The sequence below is a fragment of the Heteronotia binoei genome, chromosome 19, assembly GCF_032191835.1.
Source record: "Heteronotia binoei isolate CCM8104 ecotype False Entrance Well chromosome 19, APGP_CSIRO_Hbin_v1, whole genome shotgun sequence".
Taxonomy (NCBI): domain Eukaryota; kingdom Metazoa; phylum Chordata; class Lepidosauria; order Squamata; family Gekkonidae; genus Heteronotia; species Heteronotia binoei.
This window is the reverse complement of record NC_083241.1, coordinates 40,761,198-40,785,551: the sequence shown is the minus strand read 5'-3', so window position 1 is coordinate 40,785,551 and position 24,354 is coordinate 40,761,198. Positions and strand designations below refer to the sequence as shown.

General features: G+C 51.7%; 1 protein-coding gene across 1 annotated transcript in view; it reads right to left on the bottom strand.

Moving 5' to 3' along the window:
* The window catches only part of HERC1 (HECT and RLD domain containing E3 ubiquitin protein ligase family member 1), a 159,989-nt gene that overhangs the window by 58,254 nt on the left and 77,381 nt on the right, over positions 1-24,354 (bottom strand). Inside the window, 6 exon segments of the mRNA XM_060260258.1 lie at positions 831-1,099; positions 3,180-3,400; positions 6,525-6,649; positions 9,227-9,458; positions 21,553-21,669; positions 23,860-24,020. Of these exon segments, the coding sequence (XP_060116241.1) occupies positions 831-1,099; positions 3,180-3,400; positions 6,525-6,649; positions 9,227-9,458; positions 21,553-21,669; positions 23,860-24,020 (1,125 nt within the window).

Here is a 24,354-nt window from a genome sequence, read left to right as displayed (position 1 = left end):
GTGCTCAGTCCTCTGAGGGACCACCCTTCCAAAGGGCTCAGATGGCTACAGATGGAGGCATCTCGTGTTGTATTCCTGGCAACTTGGTGGATGAGAAGATGATGATACTGGATTTATATCCCGCCCTATCCTCTGAATCTCAGAGTGGCTCACAATCTTCTTTACCTTCCTCCCCCACAACAGACACCCTGTGGGGTAGGTGGGGCTGAGAGAGCTCTCTCAGAAGCTGCCCTTTCAAGGACAACTCCTACGAAAGCTATGGCTGTGTCCCAAGGCCATCTCAGCAGCTGCAAGTGAAGGAGTGGGAAATCAAATCTGGTTCTCTCAGATAAGAGAGCTCTGGCTGACCCAAGGCCATTCCAGCAGCTGCAAGTGGAGGAGTGGGGAATCAAACCTGGTTCTCTCAGATAAGAGAGCTCTGGCTAACCCAAGGCCATTCCACCAGGTGCAAGTGGAGGAGTGGGGAATCAAACCTGGTTCTCTCAGATAAGAGAGCTCTGGCTGACCCAAAGCCATTCCAGCAGCTGCAAGTGGAGGAGTGGAGAATCAAACCTGGTTCTCTCAGATAAGGGCCCATGCACTTAACCACTACACCAAACTGGCTCTCTTTACAATATGTTACAATAAGACTCTCGTCCAAAGCTCCAAATGGAGCAGGATCAGGGATTCTAAACTGTCTCCCACCCAAACCCAGCTCTAGACAATGTTACATGCTCTGGCTTCTGATGTTCAAGCTTCCAAGATGCACACTTCCTTCTCCCTCAAGCAAAAGAAGTCGGAAATGGCTTTCTTCAAGAAGGCTGGACCACACGACATGCTGTTTTTGGTACCTTTCCGAGGCAGAGGTCTTAGACTTGCTCTTCAGGGCCAAATACTTTTCCCGGCAGCTGCCGCACAGGAGGTAGTACGGATTCCCGCTTCCGCATTCACCCCCAAACCATCCGTCCACGTAGGAGCCATTGCTGCGGTACCCTTGCCGGTTTGCGCTGCGCCCGCAGCCCGGGTGATTCCTTTTCATGTGCTGATTGAAGCTGACGACGCTAGATTCGCACAGCTCACACACGACGACTTCTTCCCTGTCTTCCGACTCGCAGACGTGCTGCGCGACATAATCACGTGGTTATTTTCATGCACGCGAAAAACCTCGCATCTCTGGTTTCTTTCAGTCAAGTTTCAAATACACAGTAGTTAGTTACAGCTCAGTGTGAAGACAGAACAACAACGCATCCACAGAGCATCCAAAGGTGAGCAAGGTTAAACCTGTGCCAGATCTACCAAAATATATAAATCTCCTGTTCGTTACTGATCTACACATACGTATCACTTTTTGAATCCTGTTCCTGCGATCCTAGACCCACAAAAGTCAAATTCTTCAGCAACAAAATCACAACTTCCCAAAGAGGGGAAAAATATGAAAGTTTGGAATGTGTTTTTCGGCACCTGCTTAATTTAATCTCTGAGATCTGCAAATGACAATGCGCATTGGCAGATCGTGGTTGTTATAAGCCACAGCTTTCCCTTGGTATTTCAGCTTTCGTGCCTCCCCTCCACAACCTTATTAATAATCCTTACGCGTTTACCAACCATACTTGCTTCTATCCCATGGGATAGAGAAGGTAGAGAAAGAAATACTTTTTTTCCCTTTCTCACAGTACAAGAACTTGTGGTCACTCAATGAAATCGCTGAGCAGTCAGGTTAGAACAGATAAAAGGAAGTTCTTCTTCACCCAAAGGGTGATTAGCACATGGAATTCACTGCCACAGGAGGTGGTGGTGGTTACAAGCATAGACAGCTTCAAGAGGGGATTGGATAGGCATACGGAGCAGAGGTCCATCAGTGACTATTAGCCACAGCTTATTGTTGGAACTCTCTGTCTGGGGCAGTGATGCTCTGTATCCTGGGTGCTTGGGGGGACAGTGGGAGGACTTCTAGTGTCCTGGCCGCACTGGTGGACCTCCTGATGGCACTTGGGGTTTTTTTGGCCACTGCGTGACAGAGTGTTGGACTGATGGGCCATTGGCCTGATCCAACATGGCTTCTCTTATGTTCTTATGTGACACAGAGTGTTGGACTGATGGGCCATTGGCCTGATCCAACATGGCTTCTCTTATGTTCTTATGTGACACAGAGTGTTGGACTGGATGGGCCATTGGCCTGATCCAACAGGGCTTCTCTTATGTTCTTCTGTGACACAGAGTGTTGGACTGGATGGGCCATTGGCCTGATCCAACATGGCTTCTCTTACATTCACCAGAATAAGAGATGGTTTTTTTTCATTTTGTTTCCAACTCAGGGGAGGAGAACGATACAAGACAAGGCGAGAGCTGGGGAGAACTACCAAGGGGGGGCGGGGGGGAACAACCAAGCAGCTCTGTGTTGAATGGGGGCAAAATCAGCACGTAGGAAAAAGGCTTTGATAGTGGTCCAAAACGTTTAGCACAAAACCTCTGCCAAGGCAAACCCTGGCAAAGGTTTGTTCCTCTTCCATGAAATGCCATCTTCAATGGGGGGGGGGGGGGGGGGAGCCCTGAAAAGTGATTAAAAAATGCAATTTCCTGGGGAAGATCCCCTGAAAAATTTACAAGCCCTGTTGTGAGTTTTGATTCTCCCCCCCCCCCAAAAAGAGCTGTGAACTATGACTAACCACACCGTATCACTGATGGGTCAGTCGTGCAAGATGTGCATGAATTCCAACAACGCTCACTGTGCAAGCATGGACACAGCAAAAAGCATAGGCTCAAAACTCTCACAGAACAATATAACCTTTCAATAGCGATCAAGAAAGATAAAAAAGACAATCAACCTTAGAGCTTCCAAAGAGCAGCCCTTTGACTGAAAACAGAGGCGATGGCTTAAATCATTAGCACGCTCTCTCCCCTTTAAAAAGAGAACAAATGTTTGGGGGGTACTTATTGCTCTTTCAAAACAGAAGACACCACAACCGTTCCGTTCCTCAAGAAAAAGCAAACTGCACTCATGAGCACAGAGGCAAAAAAAGGCAGGAAGCTATTTGCTTGAACCGTTAAACTGAGCCTGAAAACTTCCAAGTAAGTATTAGTAACAATACGATTAAGGAAGACTGGCTTTGGATAACACGCAGCGTTATTTGGACAAGGACGCATCGGTCTGCAAAGTAGCAATAAATAAGCAAAGCAGCCCCAGCTGCGTGCACACACACCCAGGTTGGCCAGTCCAATACCTCTGGGATCCACATTCCCAGAATGTCGTTCTCGCTGGCCAGGTCTTGCCCAAACATGGCCTCCATGGCTTCATCGTCCAGGTCGATTTCCAGCTCTTCGTCCAAGTTGAAGTCGTACAACGCTCCGGGATCTTGCGGCAAGGAGATCCCCTCTCTCCGGGTCTGATTCCTGTGAGCCTGTACAGAGCGGTACAATCCCGCTTAAACCAGAGAAGAAAACCACATTCTTTATTTTGCAGGTAACACAGGAACTAGCGCTAAATACTGCATCATAACAAGGGCTCAGATGTTGGAGGGACATGGAGACAGGGCCCCTCCCAACTACATGGTTCCCCCCCTCAACACACATCCCCAGGCCTTGAATTCAGCAGGAGCTCACAGGAGCACAGCTCCTGAACCTTTCTGAGGGTTCCCCCTCCTCCTCCCCACCTACCTTGTCCATTGAATAGGAGGTGCAGCTGCATAACAATCCCTGGATTAGGAAAGCGGGCAGCCAGCCAGCCAGCCAGCAGGAGCTTTGCCATGCCCCCAGCGGCCCTCATTAACCCCTGGAGAAGCCTGCACCACCCTTTCTCCATTTCTTGTGTGATTTTGGGCCGTGGGTGGCTTGCTGGCCTTTTGACTGTGGAGGGGGGGGCAGCCAAGGAGAGCCCCTGTTGAACGAGGCCTGCTTGGACTGGCTGGATCTCTAGCCAGCCCAAGCAGGCCTCACTCGCCTGGGGCTCTCATTTCTTGCATCTGGTTGCTTTTGGCTAGTGGAGGGGGCACATATAATAATAATAATAATAATAAACTTTATTTTTATATCCCGCCCTCCCCCGCCAAGGCGGGCTCAGGGCGGCTAACAGACATGGGGATCCCATGATTCATCTAAAACAATATAAACAGTTTTAATGATATCAATTACATAGTAAGTTATTTAAAATAAATAAAATACATAAAATAGGTGCTAAAATACTGTGATCATAATATCCACAAGATGGCTAGATGTCCACACGTCGGGTTAATCAGGTTCTATCTCGAAAGCCAGCTGGAAAAGAAATGTTTTGCAAGCTTTGCGGAATTGGTTCAAGTCCCGCAGGGCTCGCACCATCTCTGGAAGGTCGTTCCACCAACGAGGGGCTATCACTGAGAAGGCCTGCTCCCTAGTAGCCTTCAACCTAGCTTCTCTTGGCCCAGGGATTGTTAGTAAGTTCTGAGAGCTGATGCTAATGAGTTATGCTAATGAGCTCCGCCACCTATTTTTCTACGAAACAACCCCAGCACACCCTCATGGAGGCCAGCCACGTGTGGTCAGGACAAGAGGCAGCTCCTACTTCGTAATACCTTTCCCTCCAACTATGGAGCCTTCATTCCCGCCTCCCCCCCCCCCCAGATCGCATTTTCATCTCTTTAAATATGTATACCCTGCTTTAGGGAAAATTCCGGGCAGCTGACCGCCACCATCATACAACTAAGGGTTGCCATCCACTTATTCCAGGGGTCCTCAGTGTGATACCGGTGGGTGCCCACCAATAACTTTCCTGGTGCCCACCAAGGGGTTTTAGAAAGTGGGCGGGGCCATATGGGGATTTTTGCCCACCAAAGGTTCTGACTGACCACAGGAGAGTTGATTGGCTGTGCAGATTTTTTTTAAAAAACACAGGACAGCAGCACTTGTCCTGTGACTGAAGGTAAGCTGCAGTAGCTGTTTTGTGGCTGGCTCCGCCTCCCGTGGCAGCCATTTTGTGGCTGTGCCCACCGCCCCGTGTCAGAATTCCAAAGGTGCCTGTAAGCTAAAAAACGTTGGGGACCCCTAACTATATGGAAGAAAACGAAGGTGGAAACTCGGGAGGGTGGGTGGGGGTGAATTAAACCAGGTTCTCATCTCGTATTACTGGGAAAGGTACATTTCCCTTCTCCCTCGGTGCTCTTACTGATGGAAACTATTTGCATGGCCACACAGAAATAACCCACAGAGTATCCACATCATCTCACTCTAGGTTCTGATTCTCAACCTCAAGGGATACACGTAAACAAGAGGCACCTGGGAAGACTCAGGGGGTGAGGAAATTATCCTCCTCTTCACCAGCCCACTCCCATCACGACACAACTTCCTCTGGCTTCACTTTCCTCCAACTCCAGAGCCAGTTTGGTGTAGTGGTTAAGTGTGCGGACTCTTATCTGGGAGAACCGGGTTTGATTCCCCACTCCTCCACTTGCACCTGCTGGAATGGCCTTGGGTCAGCCGTAGCTCTAATAGAGGGCCAGTTTGGTGTAGTGGTTAAGTGTGCGGACTCTTATCTGGGATAACCGGGTTTGATTCCCCACTCCTCCACTTGCACCTGCTGGAATGGCCTTGGGTCAGTTTGGTGTAGTGGTTAAGTGTGCGGACTCTTATCTGGGAGAACTGAGTTTGATTCCCCACTCCTCCACTTGCACCTGCTGGAGTGGCCTTGGGTCAGCCATAGCTCTAATAAAGGGCCAGTTTGGTGTAGTGGTTAAGTGTGCAGACTCTTATCTGGGAGAACCGGGTTTGATTCCCCACTCCTCCACTTGCACCTGCTGGAATGGTCTTGGGTCAGCCATAGCTCTAATAAAGGGCCAGTCTGGTGTAGTGGTTAAGTCTGCGGACTCTTATCTGGGAGAACCGGGTTGGATTCCCCACTCCTCCACTTGCACCTGCTGGAATGGCCTTGGGTCAGCCATCGCTCTGGCAGAGGTTGTCCTTGAAAGGGCAGCTGCTGTGAGAGCCCTCTCCAGCCCCACCCACCTCACAGGGTGTCTGTTGTGGGGAAGGAAGGGAAAGGAGATTGTGAGCTGCTCTGAGATTTGGAGTGGAGGGCGGGATATAAATCCAATATCATCATCTTCTTCTTCTTCAAGGATCCCTGGCAAAGAGAGCTTTGACTCTCGAAAGCTCAAACCCTTAAAATCTCATTGGTCTCTAAGGGGCTGCTGGACTCAAATCCAGCTCTTCTACTGTGGATTAATGTTGCTACCCTTTAAAACTTTTTTTTTGTTACATTTACAGTTATCCAGACACCACTGTTAGCGTTTCTGAGGTTTTTAAACCCCCTTTTTCTTCAGTGTTTCATATACATGTCATATTATTCTGTAAATCCAAGGTCCTTCAGAAACGTATCTCCCATCCCCGGTCTGGCCCCACTGTACGGATTCTGGACCCACACACGGATCATACACAGTTCTTAGAACAGCCATATAGCCGTAAGAGCATTCAAAATACAGACTGATACATACATCGTGGGCATGCAGTTCAAGCGCCACCTTTGCTAAGTTAAAGAGAGGGAAAGGCAGCAGGGAAAAATACTCCCAGACACCCACCGGCACGTGCCAACAGCGTCCGAGCAGCTAAATCAAATTTGTGCCTCCTGGTCACTGCTGACCGGCCCCTTGAAGCAGGCCCACTCCCAGAGGCTGAGTTTTCTGCGTGGTCCATATTCTCGTGACTGGAAGCACAGAGGAGAGAGAAGAAACAGTGAAATGCGCGGTGTAGTCACAAACTGAGGTCTGCCGCTTAACATTTTCTCACAGTCCCTGGTCCTAAGGACTCCCGGCTGGCTTCAACGAGGGCCGGGGCCTTTTCGGTCTGGGCCCCTACCTGGCGGAATGAGCTCCCGCTGAAGATCCGGGCCCCGCGGGACTGATCAAGGTTTCACAGGGCCTGTATGACGGAGCTCTTCCGCCAGGCTTTTAATTAATCCAACGGGCGTCCTCTGAAAGTCCTCACTTCCCCCAGCATTTCACCATTACGGCGTTACGTCACGCTACTAGCCGTCAGCCGCATGCTGTTGACTGCCTATGTCTGTAAGGCTGTTTACTGTGCTCCTCCTGTTTTGTAATGTCTTGTTTTTATGGTATTGTTTTAACTCTGTTTCATTGTTGTGAGCTGCCCTGAGCCCACTTGCGGGATAGGGCGGGGTATAAATCTAAAAAAATTAAATTAAACCCCCATAGAAAACTGAGTCGCGGTCAGCTAAAACGATGGGTTGGATCCAAAGCTCTGTCAATGCTAGGAGAGGGAATCTTGTCTGCGCTTCCTTCCCCCACTAGGATTCCTGGGGCTGCGGTGGGAAGGGGCAAGCGAATGAAAGTCCCCTCCCTGCCAGAAAGATGCGACTGTCAGCCCTTTGCTTTCCGTTGGCACATCACAGGGCCCAGGCACGGGCCTGCTTGCCGCCTTCAGCGGGCTCCAAAAGTGCACGTTCCTTTCATTTCCCTTAATATTTTTTGCTGCTGCTTCCTACTGTCTTTGAGCTTTGTTACTTTTGGTCTAAAAAGGTCAAGGTAGTCCCCTGCGCAAGCACCAGTCATTTCTGACCCATGGGGTGACATCACATCATGACGTTTTTGTCAGACGTGTAACTTGCTGAAACTGAAATGTGGAATGAAATGCTTGACATGACTAACGCCATGATGTACCTTAGTATGAACTCTGCTTTACTAACCCTGAGAATTGTAGCAAATGCCTTTCCCTAGCACACTGTAACCGCAAGAGTGAAATCTCACCCCTATACGAAAAGCCAGCTGCAGCTTTGAAGTACATATCCTCAAGGACTCTTCCTCTGGGAAAGAGATAACACCCTGGGAAGAGCTGGCTGTCTCTGGAGGTGTGAACAAGACTGTATTGTTTCCCGCCTGTAGAAACCTAGAAAAGACTGGCTCCAACCTTGGGCCAGTATCAAACTCAATCTGCTCCTGTACTGCATGTGTGTTCTCAATAAATGGATTAATTGTTAAAGCAACATGGTCCGACTCTGCTTGAAGTTCCACGTCTTGACAGTTTTCACGGCAGGCTTTTTGTCGGGTGGTTTGCCATTGCCTTCCCCAGTCGTCTACACTTTACCCCCAGCGAGCTACATTTACTCTTTTTTTGGCTAGTGATATTTACACAAGAGATTCAAAGGAAGGTTTAATTATCTTGTGCCTTTGACTGCTGTCTTATTGTTCGCTCAAATGCAAAAAAACCCCCAACAACCCACAAATGAATCATGATTAGCTCAGTACATGAATGGGCCTCTGGTTTGTAAGGGAAAAAAACCCCAATGCAATTTTCTTGTATGATCTAGACCAGGAGTGGCCAAACTTGCTTAACAGGAGAGCCACGTGGAATAAACGTCAGATGTTTGAAAGCCGCAAGACGTGAATGTCAGATAAGTCCTATGAGGAAAGGTTGATGGAGTTGGGGATGTTTAGCCTGGAGAGGAGGCGGCTGAGAGGTGATATGATCACCATCTTCAAGTAGTTGAAGGGCTGTCATCTAGAGGATGGTGTGGAATTGTTTTCTGTGGTCCTGGAAGGTAGTACCAGAACCAATGGGTTGAAATTAAATCAAAAGTTTCCGACTCAACATCAGGAAGAACTTCCTGACCATTAGAGCAATTCCTCAGTGGAACAGGCTTCCTCCTCGGGAGATGGTGGGCTCTCCTTCCTTGGAGGTTTTTAAACAGAGGCTAGATGACCATCTGACAGCAATGAAGATCCTGTGAATTTAGGGGGGAGGTGTTTGTGAGTTTCCTGCATTGTGCAGGGGGTTGAACTAGATGACCCTGGTGGTCGATTCCAACTCTATGATCCTATGATTCTATATTTGAGGGAAAGGAGGGAGGGAGTGGAGGGAGGAGGGAAGGAAGGAAAATAGATGGGGGAGGGAAGGAGAGATGGAAAGAAAGCAACTTTAACTTGAAATGCATTCTGTAAGCTGTTGGCTGGCTTGGCAAAGTGATTTAAAGAGACAAATGTCCTTTCTAAGCTGGCCGATGGGGTTGTGGAGGCTTTCAAGAGCCACGTGTGGCTCCTGAGCCACAGTTTGGCCAGTCCTGATCTAGACATTGCGGCAAACCATGAAGCCTTCAAGATCCAACTCATGCTTTGGGGAGGTGGAGGGAGGGGGACAGTGCAGACGCCGAAGGACTTCCAAAGCTCAGGCTTGTAATAAACATCCCCTAGTTTGTTACATCTTCACTAAAGCTTATGATTCCTATAACCAGTTTTGGTGCAGCCAGAGAAAAAAACCCGCGCTTTACCTTTCGCTGAAGCCTTCCTCCATTTCAGTGGCATCCGCTGAAGGGATGTCCCCAGGAGACTGCAAGTAGCCCTGCTCGCTGGACTTCCCGCTGCCCCCAGAGATGATCGACCCTTGGCGCGGGTCTGCCGTCTCTTCCGGCTGAGGCTCTTCGTCTTCCTCGTTCCCGGGATGCTCGATCATCCACATGGCCAGGACTGTGATATTCTGGGCGTCTGCTTCCCCTCTGGCACCTGAAGCAGAAGGGAAACTCACAAGTCAATCACCAACTGTGTGTGTGTGGTGGGGGACGGACCTGCTTCATCTATTAAAAAAGTCAATGAAACGACTGAATTCCCAAAGTTGATTTTATGGAGCTCTTGACAATTCCCTTGGCAAATGAAACACGCCTCCTCTTTGTTCTCAAACCAGTTTCTACCTCTTGCAACTACGAAGCAAAGCTGTGAAGGTGGCTGACAACTGAAATGGGGGAACGGCCAGAATGTTGGGGCATGCGTGCCTTGTGCAGTTCTCTGTCTCCCTCTCCATGCCCAACCTCAACTGGCCTAACCGCCTTCCCATGGCTAACCTAATATGAGTTCCTGTCCTTATGCTTGGAGAGTGAAGTGATTTCAGATGCCAAATGACAATAGCAGACACTGGTAATGAGAGAACAAACCTAGGTCTCAATTCAGTCCAGGAGGACGCATTGTCTTGAGCTTCCGTATCAGTTGCAATTCAGCAATCGCTTTTTCTAACCTTCCTTTGAAATTCCTTTGTAAGAGAACTGCTACTCTTGGGTCAACAACTGAATGTACTGAAAGGTTAACATTTCCCTCCACTGGTTTTTGAATGCTGTGGTTGTCGGAGCGGGAGTAGCAGAGTGAGGGAGATGACTTGCCCGACACAGGGCTTCAGGAAAGAAAATCAGGCAGACACGTGCAACTAGTGCCAAAAGGTGTATTAACATATATACACAACAAGTGCTCTCTTGTGCAGTCTATACAATATCACCTCCACGGACAAAGTGCTTCGCCTAACCACCATCTCACAGGGAGAGACCTGTGTGATGCACACACAGATCATATATAGTCCAAGCAGCCAATCCTGGCCGTGCTGACTCAGCAGATTGCATCACTTGGCTTCTGCCGGCTCAAGCCGGTCTGCTGATCAGGTCACTGTGACCTAGCCTGGCAGCTAGATCACCAGCTGTCATACTGTAGCTGTCAGACTGGGTTTATGTAGATTCTTGCTCCAACACACCTCCTAATCTATTTAAACCCAGTGCACCAAAACACTTTACACAGTTTACATACATGTCCACTAGCAACATTACAGTTCATATTTACGTAGCTCGGAACCCTTTCCGGAATTCGTTCAGGAACTCATCATGATTGTAACACACATCATCGTGTTCCTGTTCAGCCAGCTCTTTCAGACGCTTGGCTTCAGCCTCCTTCTCCCTTGCCTCGCACTCTGCCACCCAGGCTTTCCATTTCTTAGCCTTTTCTTTTAACATTTCCTCAAATCCGGGTGGGTCTGGATTGACAGTCAGAGTGACATAGGGACACTTGTACCTAGCGGGACGTTGGCCTTTGGTGGACCTGGCAGACACCCGTGGCCCTGTGCTTGGACCAGCTTTGTCTTCTTCGGGTTGCTCTGTTCCCACCTCCTGGGCTGGTTGCTCTGCCCCTGTAATTGGGTGTTGAACCTCCTGACTCTCACACTTTACCTCCAGTTCCTGCATTTGAGGCTCTGCCTCCTGACTCTGCTCGTCAGGCTCTGTGCCAGCATTCGGCTCACCTTCTCCAGCCCCACTGGGTGCCACCTCCTGGGCTGGAGTTCTGGGCTGCGCTCCAACATCGTTATCGCTACTTGGCAGCAGGACAAATTGTTTCTGCAAGGAGTGCAACCTTGGCCAGCTGCTTTCTTCATTGAACTGGGCACTCTTACTAAGTGTTATCTTGCTTTTGCTATTGCAGAAACGATAACACCTGGCCCTTGGCTTGTAGCCCAGAAAAATTAGGCTCTCTGCCCGGACATCCCCCTCCCCGCTACTCGTGGAGTGGATGCCAACCCGAGCCCGTGACCCAAAGACTTTTAAAGAACTCAAATCTGGGGTCTTGTTCAACAGTAACCTGTAAGGCACATTTTTCACAGTATTACACCAAACCCTATTTTGCAAAAAAACAGCTGCATGTATGGTTTCTGCCCAATAGGTCATTGGCAGTTGTGCATCCTCTAACATGCAATACATCACATTCTGCAATACAGCCCCATGCCCATTTTCTCGGGGCGTTGCCGGGTTCGTCAGACGGTGGGCGATGCCCTTGTTCTCCAGCCAACGTTTCATCTGGTTAGATAAGAATTCCCCCCCTCTGTCGGTTTGTACAGCCAGGAGATTAACCCCTAATTGTCTCTCCACTGCTTTGACCCACTTGGTGAATGTCTTATACACCTCAGACTTATGCACCATGGTGAAAACCCACGCGTACCTCGTGTGGTCGTCGGTGGCCACCAAGCAGTATCTCCTCCCCGACAGACTCTTTGGCAATGGGCCAATAACGTCTAAATGGACTAGTTCCAGGGCTCGTGTGCTTTCCCTTGAGCTTTCTTTAGCAACAGCACACGCCTTGCTTTTGGTCTTCTTGCAGACCTGGCAATCCAAGTAACATTTGCAAGGATTTACTTTCAAACTAGGCACAAGCTCCAGGGTTTTCTTTAACGCCCTAAATCCGCAGTGCCCAAGTCTCCTATGGAGCAAATGTATACAATTATTGTGCACAGGCTCATTCGACACCTGAGCCACCTGGGCACAATCACTCTGGACCACATACAGTTTACCTTCCCTCTTTCCTGTCACAAGCAACTTTCCCCCACCTCCCAGGATTTTGCAGCAGGTTTTCTCAAATCTCACCTGGTATCCCTGGTCAAACAGTGTGCTAACACTCAACAGGTTAGACTGCAGTGAGGGTACATACAACACATTTTGCAACATACATTTCAGTGCAGGAAATTCCACATTGCCTGAGCAAACAGAATTGGCAGTGGTCCCATCAGCCAATCTCACATACTTATGCTCAGGACTGTCAATGTTTTTCAACAACTCCTTCTCGCAGCAGAGATGGCTCGTTGCCCCGGAGTCTAAAATCCAAGCAGACCCTGTGCTCTCTACTGCAGACGTGACCAGCCGGGTTGCTTCCTCACACGGGCTGGCGGTCCTCCGCTCTCGCCGCACACGCCCCCGCCTCTTCTCCCTCTCAGGGCAAGCTCGGAGCAGGTGCTGCGACGACCCGCATCCATAGCAGCGACGGACTGCAAACGCGGTCGGCTCCACTTCCTCCACCTTCGGACGCCTGCCAGCAGCAAAAGCTGGCTCATTCTTGGCTGTCTTCCCGGACACACCGATAACAGCACGCTGCCCGGCCGACACCCCCGGACAGCTCACGGCCGCAATTCTCTCTTGGAAGTCAAGCAGGTGGGCACAGACGTATTCCATGGTCAGGGTCGCTACGTCCACCGTCTCCAGAGAAGTTATCAGGGGAGTGTACTCAGGTGGCAACGACGACAGCAAAATGTACACTCTGTCGTCTGGAGCTACGGTCTTGCCTCTTGCCTCCAGCTCAACGAAACAGTCCGTTAGCCGTTTGATGTGATCTTTCACACACCCTCCAGCCGGCATAACGGTGCGGAACATCCTCCTTGTCAAGGCCATGAGGGAACCAGCAGTGGTGCTAACATGCACCGCACTCAACGCGTCCCAGGCAGCCTTGGGAGTGTCCTTCCCTCGCACATAAACCAGCTGGTCATCTCCTATAGACAGCACTATGTTGGCCAGTGCCTTATCCGATAACACAGTCTCGGCAGGAGATAAGTCAGCAGGGGGGTTACTCACGAACAGCCATTGCCCTTCACGCTTGAGGTAGTGTTGCATTCTCAGGCTCCACACCGCGTAGTTGGCTGAGGTGAGCTTCTCAACGGCTACTCCAAGCTGTTGCTGAGCCATCGTGCCGACTCCTCCTCACAGCTGGCTGCCGACGTCCCTCTGGCTCTCAAACAGAGAACGGTGGTGCTTCTGTGTCCTTCACCGGCGTTCCTCGCCTCCGGCTCTTTCCAAACTCACAGTCAGCTCAACTCTCAACTCTCTCCTCCGCGCAGCGGAACCGCCCTGGGCCCATAACCCTGTCGGAGCGGGAGTAGCAGAGTGAGGGAGATGACTTGCCCGACACAGGGCTTCAGGAAAGAAAATCAGGCAGACACGTGCAACTAGTGCCAAAAGGTGTATTAACATATATACACAACAAGTGCTCTCTTGTGCAGTCTATACAATATCACCTCCACGGACAAAGTGCTTCGCCTAACCACCATCTCACAGGGAGAGACCTGTGTGATGCACACACAGATCATATATAGTCCAAGCAGCCAATCCTGGCCGTGCTGACTCAGCAGATTGCATCACTTGGCTTCTGCCGGCTCAAGCCGGTCTGCTGATCAGGTCACTGTGACCTAGCCTGGCAGCTAGATCACCAGCTGTCATACTGTAGCTGTCAGACTGGGTTTATGTAGATTCTTGCTCCAACAGTGGTTTCTAATAGCAACAATGATAAAACAGGGACGGGGAGAAAGACCAAACAACCAGAAAACACCAGATATCTCCTTTGTGTAATGAAAACAATGTACTTAATATCTCCAACACATAAATAATACACAAAAGAGCTACTGGCCCAGAAGGAAGTATGTACCACTGAGTCGTGAATATTACAGAGGCTGTAAGGCTCCAGAGACAAGAAATATTAAAATAAACATTTCTGAAGCTGACATATGGTTTAGAGAGCCTCAGAGTAAAGGCTGAAGTTATTCATATGTGCATCTCTTGAAAAGGATACTAATCGAAACGGGAAATGTAACGATCGAAATTCTGTTGAGAACATACTTTACGCACCGTTGGAGAATATATTTATATCACTTTTGAGCGTCGTACAAGCCTTTACATATTCCTTGGAAGCCTGGCACTGTAATGGAACTTGGTGGTTTGGTTTATGTTTTTCTGGATATTGTATTTATCGGCGACAGTGTATATGTTACACCGTTTTGAATTTTTCTCATAAGTAATACGAGTGTTTTGTGTATTATTTATGCGTTGGAGATATTAAGTACATTGTTTTCATTATACAAGGGAGATATCTGGGGGTTTCTAATAGCAGCAGAAAGAGCAGGAGTCCAGTAACACCTTACAGACCAACAAAATGTGTACTCACTTCTTCAGGCTTATTTCCATTTATTCCTTGCACCTTTCTGGACTGAATCCTCCTGTACCAAACGGAGACCCAGGTTTCCTCTCATTACTAATGCTGGTAACCTCCATGCCTACTACCCCTCTGCATATCACACTTCATCCAATCACGCCTGCTCTTGCCATTCAGCATCTGAAACCAACTTTATAAAGTTTATATCTCCGCTATCTCATGTTACATTTTATGACATTTATGTCAGATCCGGCCCTCAAAACAAATGAATTCCACACCTCTGAACTAACATGCCTCACGTCAGTATAAATTAATCACAAAAATGGGTTTTATTTGCCTCCTTTAACCTCAGAACCCAGGCCTGCTTGGCATGGGAGTAGAACCAGGACAAGGTTAGCTTCCTTTCTTTGAAGAGGAGGACGAGAAGGAGGAGGAGACTGGATTTATACCCCGCCCTACACTCAAGAGTCTCAAAGCAGCTTACAATCTCCATTCCCTTCCCCTCCTCACAACCAGTGTTCCCGCTAAGCTGAGTTAGCGTGAGCTAGATCACAGGTTTTTTAGCCTCTGGCTCACACATTTTTGTCTCCACTCAGGAAAAATGGCCCTAGAGCACACTAATTTATGCAGCAGCTCCCAACTTTAATGCTAGCAGCTCACAAAGTAGAATTTTTGCTCACAAGACTCCGCAGCTTAGAGGAAGCCTGTGAGGTAGGTGGGGCTGAGAGAGCTCTCCAAGAACTGCTCCGGAACAGAACAGCTTTGAGAGAAAAACAGGTTTCCTACCTGTAACTGATGATCTTCGAGTGGTCATCTGTGCAGTCACACTGATGGGAGTAGGCGCCAGCGCCGATCTCGATCGGTAAACTTCAAAAGCCGCGGATTTCCGCGCCGACGTCCCAGTGCGCATGCCCGCCCCCCCCCCCCCCGCGCATGCTCACTGGGACAGGAGCGGACATCCCGCCAGTTCCTTCTGACCGCCACGTTAGCCCCTCAGGAGGGACCGTCAGCAGCGGGGAAGGTCGGGCGGGTAGTGTGACTGCACAGATGACCACTCGAAGATCATCAGTTACAGGTAGGAAACCTGTTTATCTTCTTCGTGGTCTCTGTGCATCACACTGATGGGAGACTAGCAAGCTCAAGCCTACCTGGAGGCGGGTGCGACGGTCCATCACGAGGAGACGGACTGCAACACAGCGTGGCCCACAGCGGAAGCTCGTCTCTGCCCCAGGTCCAGCGCGTAGTGTGTCACGAAGGTGTGAGCTGATGCCCATGTGGCAGCTTTACAGATGTCCTGCAGGGCCACTCCCTTCATGAACGCAGCCGATGCTGCCATAGCTCGCGTGGAATGAGCCCGTAGAGGGCCGGGCAGGGGCCTCTTGTGGAGCATGTAGCACAGGCGGATCGCCCCCGTAATCCATTTGGACAAGCGCTGCGAGGAGATCCGCAGGCCCGTGGAGGGTCCAGCGTACGATACAAACAGTCTGGGGTCTCTCCGCGACTGACTTGTGCGGTGAAGATAGAAAGATAGCGCCCGTTTAACATCCAGGGCGTGAAGGCGCCGTTCTGAGTCATTAGCCGGCAACGGGAAATAAACCGGCAGAAATATTTCCGAATTCAGGTGAAACGGGGATACCACCTTCGGTAGGAACTTAACGTCAGGGCGGAGCATCACCCCATCCGCTGAGAAATTAAGGTAGGGGGCATCGCAGCGCAGCGCCGCCAGCTCCCCCACCCTCCTCGCCGAGGTGATGGCCACCAAAAAGGCTGTTTTCCAGGCCAATAGGTGAGGAGAGCAGGAGGCCATAGGCTCAAAAGGTCTTCCCGTTAGTGCCCTCAGGACCAGGGGCAAGTCCCAGGCTGGGGCAGGGCTCCGAACTGCCGGGTACAGTCTCGTCATGCCCTTGAGGAACCGCTTTGTGTCCGGGTGCGTGAAAACCGACCGGCCCTCTATATTCTGATGTTGTGCCGAAATGGCCGCCAGGTAAACCCGCACGGACGATTGGGCGAGGCCCTTGTCCAGCAGCACAATCAGGAAGTCAAAAATCACGGGCAGTCCCGCTCTACTGGGAGGTACGGAGCGACTGGCCGCGAACTCCGCAAACTTCGCCCACTTAGCTGTGTATGACTTCCTCGTAGACGCCTTCCGCGCGTTCATTATGACAAACTGCGCCCTGTCCGAAATCACAGGCGCCATGCCGTCAGCCTGAGGTGCGGCACATCGTGATGGAGGATCCTGCCCTGGTAGGAGAGGAGAAGGTCCGGGGCCTGTGGGAATCGGTAATACCTCCCCTTGGCCAGTCGTAGGACCAAGGGGAACCAGTGTTGTCTCGGCCACCATGGCGTCACCAAGATCCCCTGTGGGCGCTCCCGTAGAAGTTTCTGCACGACCTTGGTTAGCAATGGGATGGGCGGAAACAGATACACTGTATGGTGGGTCCAGGGGATTAGGAGACCGTCCCCGAGGGCCAAGGGGTCCGCTCCCCCTCTGCAGCAAAACAGGTCGCACTTCGCATTGTGCCTCGTAGCAAACACGTCCAGCTCCGGTGTCCCCCAGCTGCGGAAGACCGGATCCAGGAACTCTGAGTTCAGTTCCCACTCGTGAGACAGGGCTCCTCCGCGACTGAGGAAATCTGCCTGCACATTGTTCACTCCCGGCAGGTGGGCTGCTTGTAGGGAGACCCCCAGCGATCTGCACAGCTCCCACAGCGAGATGGCCAATTTGCAGAGGTTGCGGGACACCGTCCCCCCTTGCCTGTTGACGTACGCCACCGCTGTGGTGTTGTCGGTCAACACCGCTACTGCTTTTCCCTTCAGAAGAGTCTGGAAGGAGAAGATGGCGTGGAAGATGGCCAGGAGCTCCAGCAGGTTGATGTGCTGTTGACTGTAGCGACTCGGCCACCTGTCCCCCACACATATTCCTCCCATGTGGGCACCCCAGCCCCATAGGGATGCGTCCGTTGTGATCGTTAGCACTGGTACTGGTTTGTGGAAGGGGGCTCCCTCCACTAGGTACTGTTTCTGACCCCACCAGCTTAGGGACTCCAACACCTCCGGCGGTACCGTTAGGAGTCTGGAGTACGGCTCCAGGTTGCATTTGAAGCTCCTCAAGAACCAAAGCTGTAGAGTCCGCATTCTCAGCCTTGCGAAGGGGAGCACCGCCGTGGTGGCTGCCATAAGTCCTAACAGTCTCTGGACCTTCCGTGCTGAGACCACGGGATTCTGCCGGAAAGCCGCTACTGTTCGCACGATGGCATTCGCGCGGTCTGGAGGGAGGAATGCCTTGCACTCCCTTGAATCCAATATCGCCCCTATGAATTGCACGCGTTGCGCGGGCTGGAGATGGGACTTCTTCTGGTTTATTTGGAGTCCCAGTTCTTCCACCAGGGCAAGGGTGATTTCTATGTGCCGCAGCAAGGACTCCCTGGACTCCGCCACCAGGAGCCAATCGTCGATGTACGGGAAGAGTGTTACCCCTTGCTGTCTCAAGTGAGCAGCAATCACCACCATCGCCTTGGTGAACACCCGAGGGGCCGTGCATAGCCCAAAGGGAAGAGCACTGTATTGGAAGTGCTCCTCTCCAATTGTGAAGCGGAGGAACTGTCTGTGGAAGGGATGAATCGATATATGAAAATATGCGTCCTTTAGATCGAGCGTGGCCATCCAGTCCCCTTGTCCCAGCAACGGGAGGATATACTGCAGGGTTGTCATCCTGAACTTGTCGCATCTTACGAATCGGTTCAAGGCCCGTAGGTCCATAATTGGCCGAAGGCCCCCGTCCCGTTTCGGGACTGCAAAATATCGGGAGTAGAAGCCACGCCGGAGCTGGTGCGTAGGGACCCTCTCTATCGCGGCCTTGTCGAGGAGGGAGCATACTTCTTCCCGGAGGGTTTGCGAAGGAGGGGTGTAAACGAAAGTCGGGGTGGGTGGGGGGTTGGTAAACTCTATCCCATAGCCCTGTTGAATAATTGACAGCACCCAGCGGTCCGACGTGATGCGGGCCCAGGCAGGAAGGAAACATGCCAACCGGATACTGTGCAAGTCCACAGGGCCATACAGGGGCGGGAGGCAGTCAAAGGCCCTGCTTTTGTTTGGAACCCTTCTGCCTGGGTACCTGGGTAGAGGGTGGCGAGTACTTAGATTTCTGCTGGTACTGGGGCCGCGGAAAAGCTGGCTGCTTGGAGCGCCATTGCCGCTCTGGCGACTTTGAGTAGGGCTTCTTGTGCCACGTCTTTGGCCACTGTCTCTTGGCTGGAGTGCGGGGGCTTGTTACTCCCAGGTTCCGAGATGTCTTTATACTTTTGTCTAACTCTTGCAAGACCGAGTCCGTGTTTGAGCTAAACAATCCCGAGCCATCGAACGGTAGATCCTCCACATAGGCCTGCGTGTCGTGTTGCAGTGCCGTGGAACGGAGCCAGGAATGTCTGCGGAGGGCGATAGCAGTGGTCAATGTTTTGGCGCACGTGTCCCCCGAGTGTTTTGCTGAGTTCAGCTGTTGTTTTGCGAGGGCCATGCCCTCCTTTTGCAGCTTTCTCAGTGAGGTCTTCGCCTGCTCCGGGATGGAACCAAGAATGGTGGAGACCTGGTCCCATAGGGCATATTGATATCTGCCCATACAGGCTGCGTAGTTTGCAACTTTGACTCCCAGTGAGCCTGTGGTGTAAAGCCGTCTTCCTATTGCATCCAGTTTCCTACCCTCCTTATCGGGGGGCGTGGAATGGGTCTTCTTCGCCTTTGACGAAGAGGACACTACCACTGAGTTCGGTCTCGGGTGCACGTACAGGAACTCTGCTGATGACTCCTGGATCCTGTACATATGGTCCAGCCTGCGAGAGGACACAGGCGTGGACGCCGGCTTGTCCCATGAGGACTTGGCAGTCTGCAACATAACATTGGTCAGAGGCAGTGCCACAGCGGTGGAAGTGTCCTGTTGCACGATGTCGAAAACCGTATCGGTAACGACCGGTTGTGGCTGGACCGTCGGGAGCGAGAGGGTTTGAGCCATCCGCTTTACTAAGTCGCCGTAGGACTTGAGGTCCTCCGATGGCGAGATCGGCTGTTCGTCCGAGGTCTTTCCCGGTGGCGATGGCTCGTCCGGCGACGAAGGTCCTCTGTCAGGAGACGAACCCCCCGGCGACCTGGGAGACTCGTCCGGGGAGTCGGACAAGTCCGATGGCTGCACCGGCTTCAATGGGGATGCTGGGGCTGTCGGGGTCGACCTCGGCTTTAACGGTGGGGCGAAGTCGTGCTCCTTCGTGCGTGGTTCTAGGGGTTTCGACACCGACGCCGACGGGGCCGTCTTCACCGTGCGAAAGGACGTGCGGGACCGGTAAGATGTCTCAGAAGCTTGGTCCCATTCGGGTTGTCGCGGCGGCAGCCATGGGTAATGAGGTTGTACTGGGTAAGCCCCATACAAATACTGCCATTGCCTCTGGTCCCATGGGACGTGGGACGGGGCTCCACGAGGCGATCGGCCTTCGTCCTTGCCGAGAGGAGATCGTGACCTGCTGGCTGAACGGTCTCGGGGCCGATTACTCGGTCTGACCAGTGGGCTTCGCTGTCGAGGGGTGCTTCGGCCGAGAGGGCTGCGGTCGGTACCGACCCTCTGGCCCGATTCTATGTCCGAATCAGAGTCCGAAATGACCAGCTGCGTCGACCTCGAGTCTAAAGGAGTGTCGGAGTGGCGTATCGGGGACGCGAAGAGCTTTAGCGGAGGGACTATCGGAGCCGTAGGGTCCACGGGAGACACCGGCGCGGAGAGCGGCGCCGATTTGTGTCTCTGTTTCTTGTCCTTCTTCCCCTTTACAGCTGATGCCCCTTTTTCCTCCTTGCGCCGTTTAGCTGGCGTCGAGGATTCCGAGGTTACCGCATCGCCCGGCTTTTTCTTAGGGCGGTCGGTGTCGGGAGGGGTCTGGTCGGTGTCGACCGACTTCGGTGCCGACTGGTCGGAATGACCGGAGGGCTGTTCCGCCTGCTCAGCCTGTTGGCGACGAGGGGAAAGAGCCTGCTCCATCAGTGCCGCTGCAAGTCGGGCTGCCCTGTTCTTCCTCGTTTGGCGCGAAAACTTGGCGCAATGAGGACAGGAGTCAGGACGGTGCCTCTCGCCCAGGCACAGCAAACACAGTTCGTGCCCGTCCGGAGGGGCGATTTTACTCCCGCACGAGGAGCAGCGGCGAAAGAACCCCCACCGTCTTTCCATACGAGGGAAACGAACGGCGGGAAAACGAAAGTAGGGAGAGGGGGCCCCGAAGGGCGGGAAAAACTCCCCCGCTCTCCCGCAACTATTACTAACTATCTAAAACTACACTATAACAACAACTATAACTACAACTATCTAACTAAGAAGAATAGAAGAAAAAATTATTATCCAAGGGTAAGTTCACCGACCGTAGCAGAGAAGATCGACTGATCAGCGCGGCGGTCAGAAGAGAACTGGCGGGATGTCCGCTCCTGTCCCAGTGAGCATGCGCGGGGGGGGGGGGGGGCCCGGGCATGCGCACTGGGACGTCGGCGCGGATATCCGCGGCTTTTGAAGTTTACCGATCGAGATCGGCGCTGGCGCCTACTCCCATCAGTGTGATGCACAGAGACCACGAAGAAGATCTGTGACTGACCCAAGGCCATTCCAGCAGCTGCAAGTGGAGGTGTGGGGAATCAAACCCGCTTCTTCCAGATAAGAGTCCACATGCTTACACTACACCAGGGGTGGCCAAACTTGCTTAATGTAAGAGCCACATAGAATAAATGTCAGATGTTCAAGAGCCACAAGACATAAATGTCAGATGTTGGAGGGGAGGGAGGGAGGAAGGAAGATGGGAAAGGGGGCGGAAGATGTGGAAAAAACCAACTTTAACTTTAAATGCATTCTCCAAGCCACCAGCTGGCTTGGCGAAGTGCGTTAAAAGAGAGAAATGCTTTCTCCAAGCCAGCTGACGGGGCAGTGGGGGCTTCGGGAGCCACACAATATGTGTGAAAGAGTCGCATGCGGCTCCCAAGCCACAGTTTGGCCACCCCTGCGCTACACCAAACAGGCTCTCACTTGACTTGAAGGGCATCACGCTCTCTCACACGGACACATGTTCCTTGGCAACAGATGGCTTACCTGTGGCTTCCATCGCTTTTGCAATCTGCCGGAGAGAGAAACCCATTTCTAGCAACGGCACCGCAATAGCCGGGGGCGGAGGGGACGTTGAAAGGCGGCTGCTTGGATCTGACAAAGCTGCGGGTTGGGAAAAAGACACCGTCAGGGCGGATCAGCAGCACCCCCGGCGTTCGCCCTCCCGACACTGTCTGCCACTTGTTCGATCGGTCAAGCTACAACCCGTTCAAAAGCGGAGAAGGCTCTCAACACGCTGGCTCCAAAGAGGAGGACAATGACAGTGGATGAGCGCAATCAAAGGACTCGAAAGTCTGCAATTACTGAACACTTCCTAATCCCATCTGACTTTTGAGAAATTATTTACAACTTCTGCCTGCACAGATGACAAGGTGTCATTTAGGGAGGGATGGTTTCTCAGAGGCACCAAAGAATTCAAGAAAGTCGCCCGCAGTTCTTGTTTTAAAATTACAGGGGGGAAATATAGGTGAACATGCAAATGAGAAGACTGCAGATTTATACCCCGCCCTTCTCTCTGAATCAGAGACTCAGAGCGGCTTACAATCTCCTCTATCTTCTCCCCCCACAACAGACACCCTGTGAGGTGGGTGGGGCTGAGAGAGCTCTCACATCAGCTGCCCTTTCAAGGGCAGAGTCTCAGAGCAGCCTGCAATCTCATTTCCCTTCCTCTCCCTGCAACAGACACCCTGTGGGGTAGGTGGGGCTGATAGAGCTCTTAGAGCAGCTGCCCTTTCAAGGACAACCCCTGTGATAGCAATAGCTAACCCAAGGCCATTCCAGCAGGTGCAAGTGGAGGAGCGGGGAATCAAACCCAATTCTCCCAGATAAGAGTCTGCACACTTAGAGCTATGGCTGACCCAAGACCATTCTAGCAGCTGCAAGAGGAGGAGTGGGGAATCCAACCCGGTTCTCCCAGATAAGAGTCTGCACACTTAGAGCTATGGCTGACTCAAGGCCATTCCAGCAGCTGCAAGTGGAGGAGTGGGGAATCCAACACGGTTCTCCCAGATAAGAGTCTGCACACTTAGAGCTATGGCTGACTCAAGGCCATTCCAGCAGCTGCAAGTGGAGGAGTGGGGAATCCAACCTGGTTCTCTCAGATAAGAGTCTGCACACTTAGAGCTATGGCTGACCCAAGGCCATTCCAGCAGCTGCAAGTGGAGGAGTGGGGAATCCAACCCGGTTCTCCCAGATAAGAGTCTGCACAGTTAGAGCTCTGGTTGACCCAAAGCCATTCCAGCAGCTGCAAGTGGAGGAGTGGGGAATCAAACCTGGTTCTCCCAGATAAGAGTCTGCACAGTTAGAGCTCTGGCTGACCCAAGGCCATTCCAGCAGGTGCAAGTGGAGGAGTGGGGAATCAAACCTGGTTCTCCCAGATAAGAGTCTGCACAGTTAGAGCTCTGGCTGACCCAAGGCCATTCCAGCAGGTGCAAGTGGAGGAGTGGGGAATCAAACCTGGTTCTCCCAGATAAGAGTCTGCACATTTAGAGCTATGGCTGACCCAAGGCCATTCCAGCAGGTGCAAGTGGAGGAGTGGGGAATCAAACCTGGTTCTCCCAGATAAGAGTCTGCACACTTAGAGCTATGGCTGACCCAAGGCCATTCCAGCAGGTGCAAGTGGAGGAGGGGGGAATCAAACCCGGTTCTCCCAGATAAGAGTCTGCACACTTAGAGCTATGGCTGACTCAAGGCCATTCCAGCAGCTGCAAGAGGAGGAGGGGGGAATCAAACCTGGTTCTCCCAGATAAGAGTCCGCACACTTAACCACTACACCACACTGGCTCTCTCTCACTGCCGCTCTCCAAAGAGAAATTAAGAAGCAGGTAGCATTGTTGCTCAGGTAACTTGAGAGAAAATGAGCTGCAAGCTTACAGCTCATTTCTGTATTATTTTAAAGCTGCAAAGAACCCTGCAAGGAGATCGATTTGGGCTCCAGCTGGATAAAGGAAGGAAGCCGTATATCTTTGCCTGAGCTTCTTCAGCCCCGCCCTCCCAGACAGCATTCCACCTGACTACCCATGGGGAAGGAGGCACTAGGCCTCAGACAACAAGCATCAGCATCTCCTATGGCACATCTCGGGACAGAAGCATCTCATCAAAAATGTGTCACTAGAGCGCACTAAGCAGCTCATTCTCTTTTGGTATTACAGAACAGAGGAGGCAAGATTATCTTCTGACATCTACTTAAGAATTACAGGGCGCTGCAGGATGAACTCACGGCTCGATGCAGGTTTCAGAAGACCCTAACAGCGAGAAGTTGGGAGAACCCGGCGGCTATCGGGGCCAGCCTACCTGTGCGGTTGGTGGGCCTGGCGGTCTGGGAGTCCGGGGATGTGAGGCTTTGTCTCCGGCCCACCTCGTCGGAGGGAGACGTCGGCAAGGAGGAGATGGGAGGCGTCTGCGCGCGTCTAGTCGGAAGCACCGTCGTCGTCGGGTAGCTTGAGAACATTTGCCTTCGGAAAAGGAATGAGCGGATCTGAACCAAGAGCGAGCAGGGTGTGCCCAGCCTCTAGATTACATTTCCAGCTCTCAGGTATCACCAGGCAACACCTACAGTCTAGCAAGGACACTTCTGGCGCACTGGGGATGCTACCAGACCTCTCATTCACCACATCTCTCCTTGTCCAGCAAGCCGCTTTTCAGCCTGAGTGGAGTTTTAGAAATGGTTTGGGATATGAAAAGGCAAAACAATTTTGGCAGATGATTCAGAAAGAAATGTCAAGGATTTTAAGTTATGATATTAAGAGGTGTCCAGACATTTTTTTGTTGGGATTACAAATGGAAAAT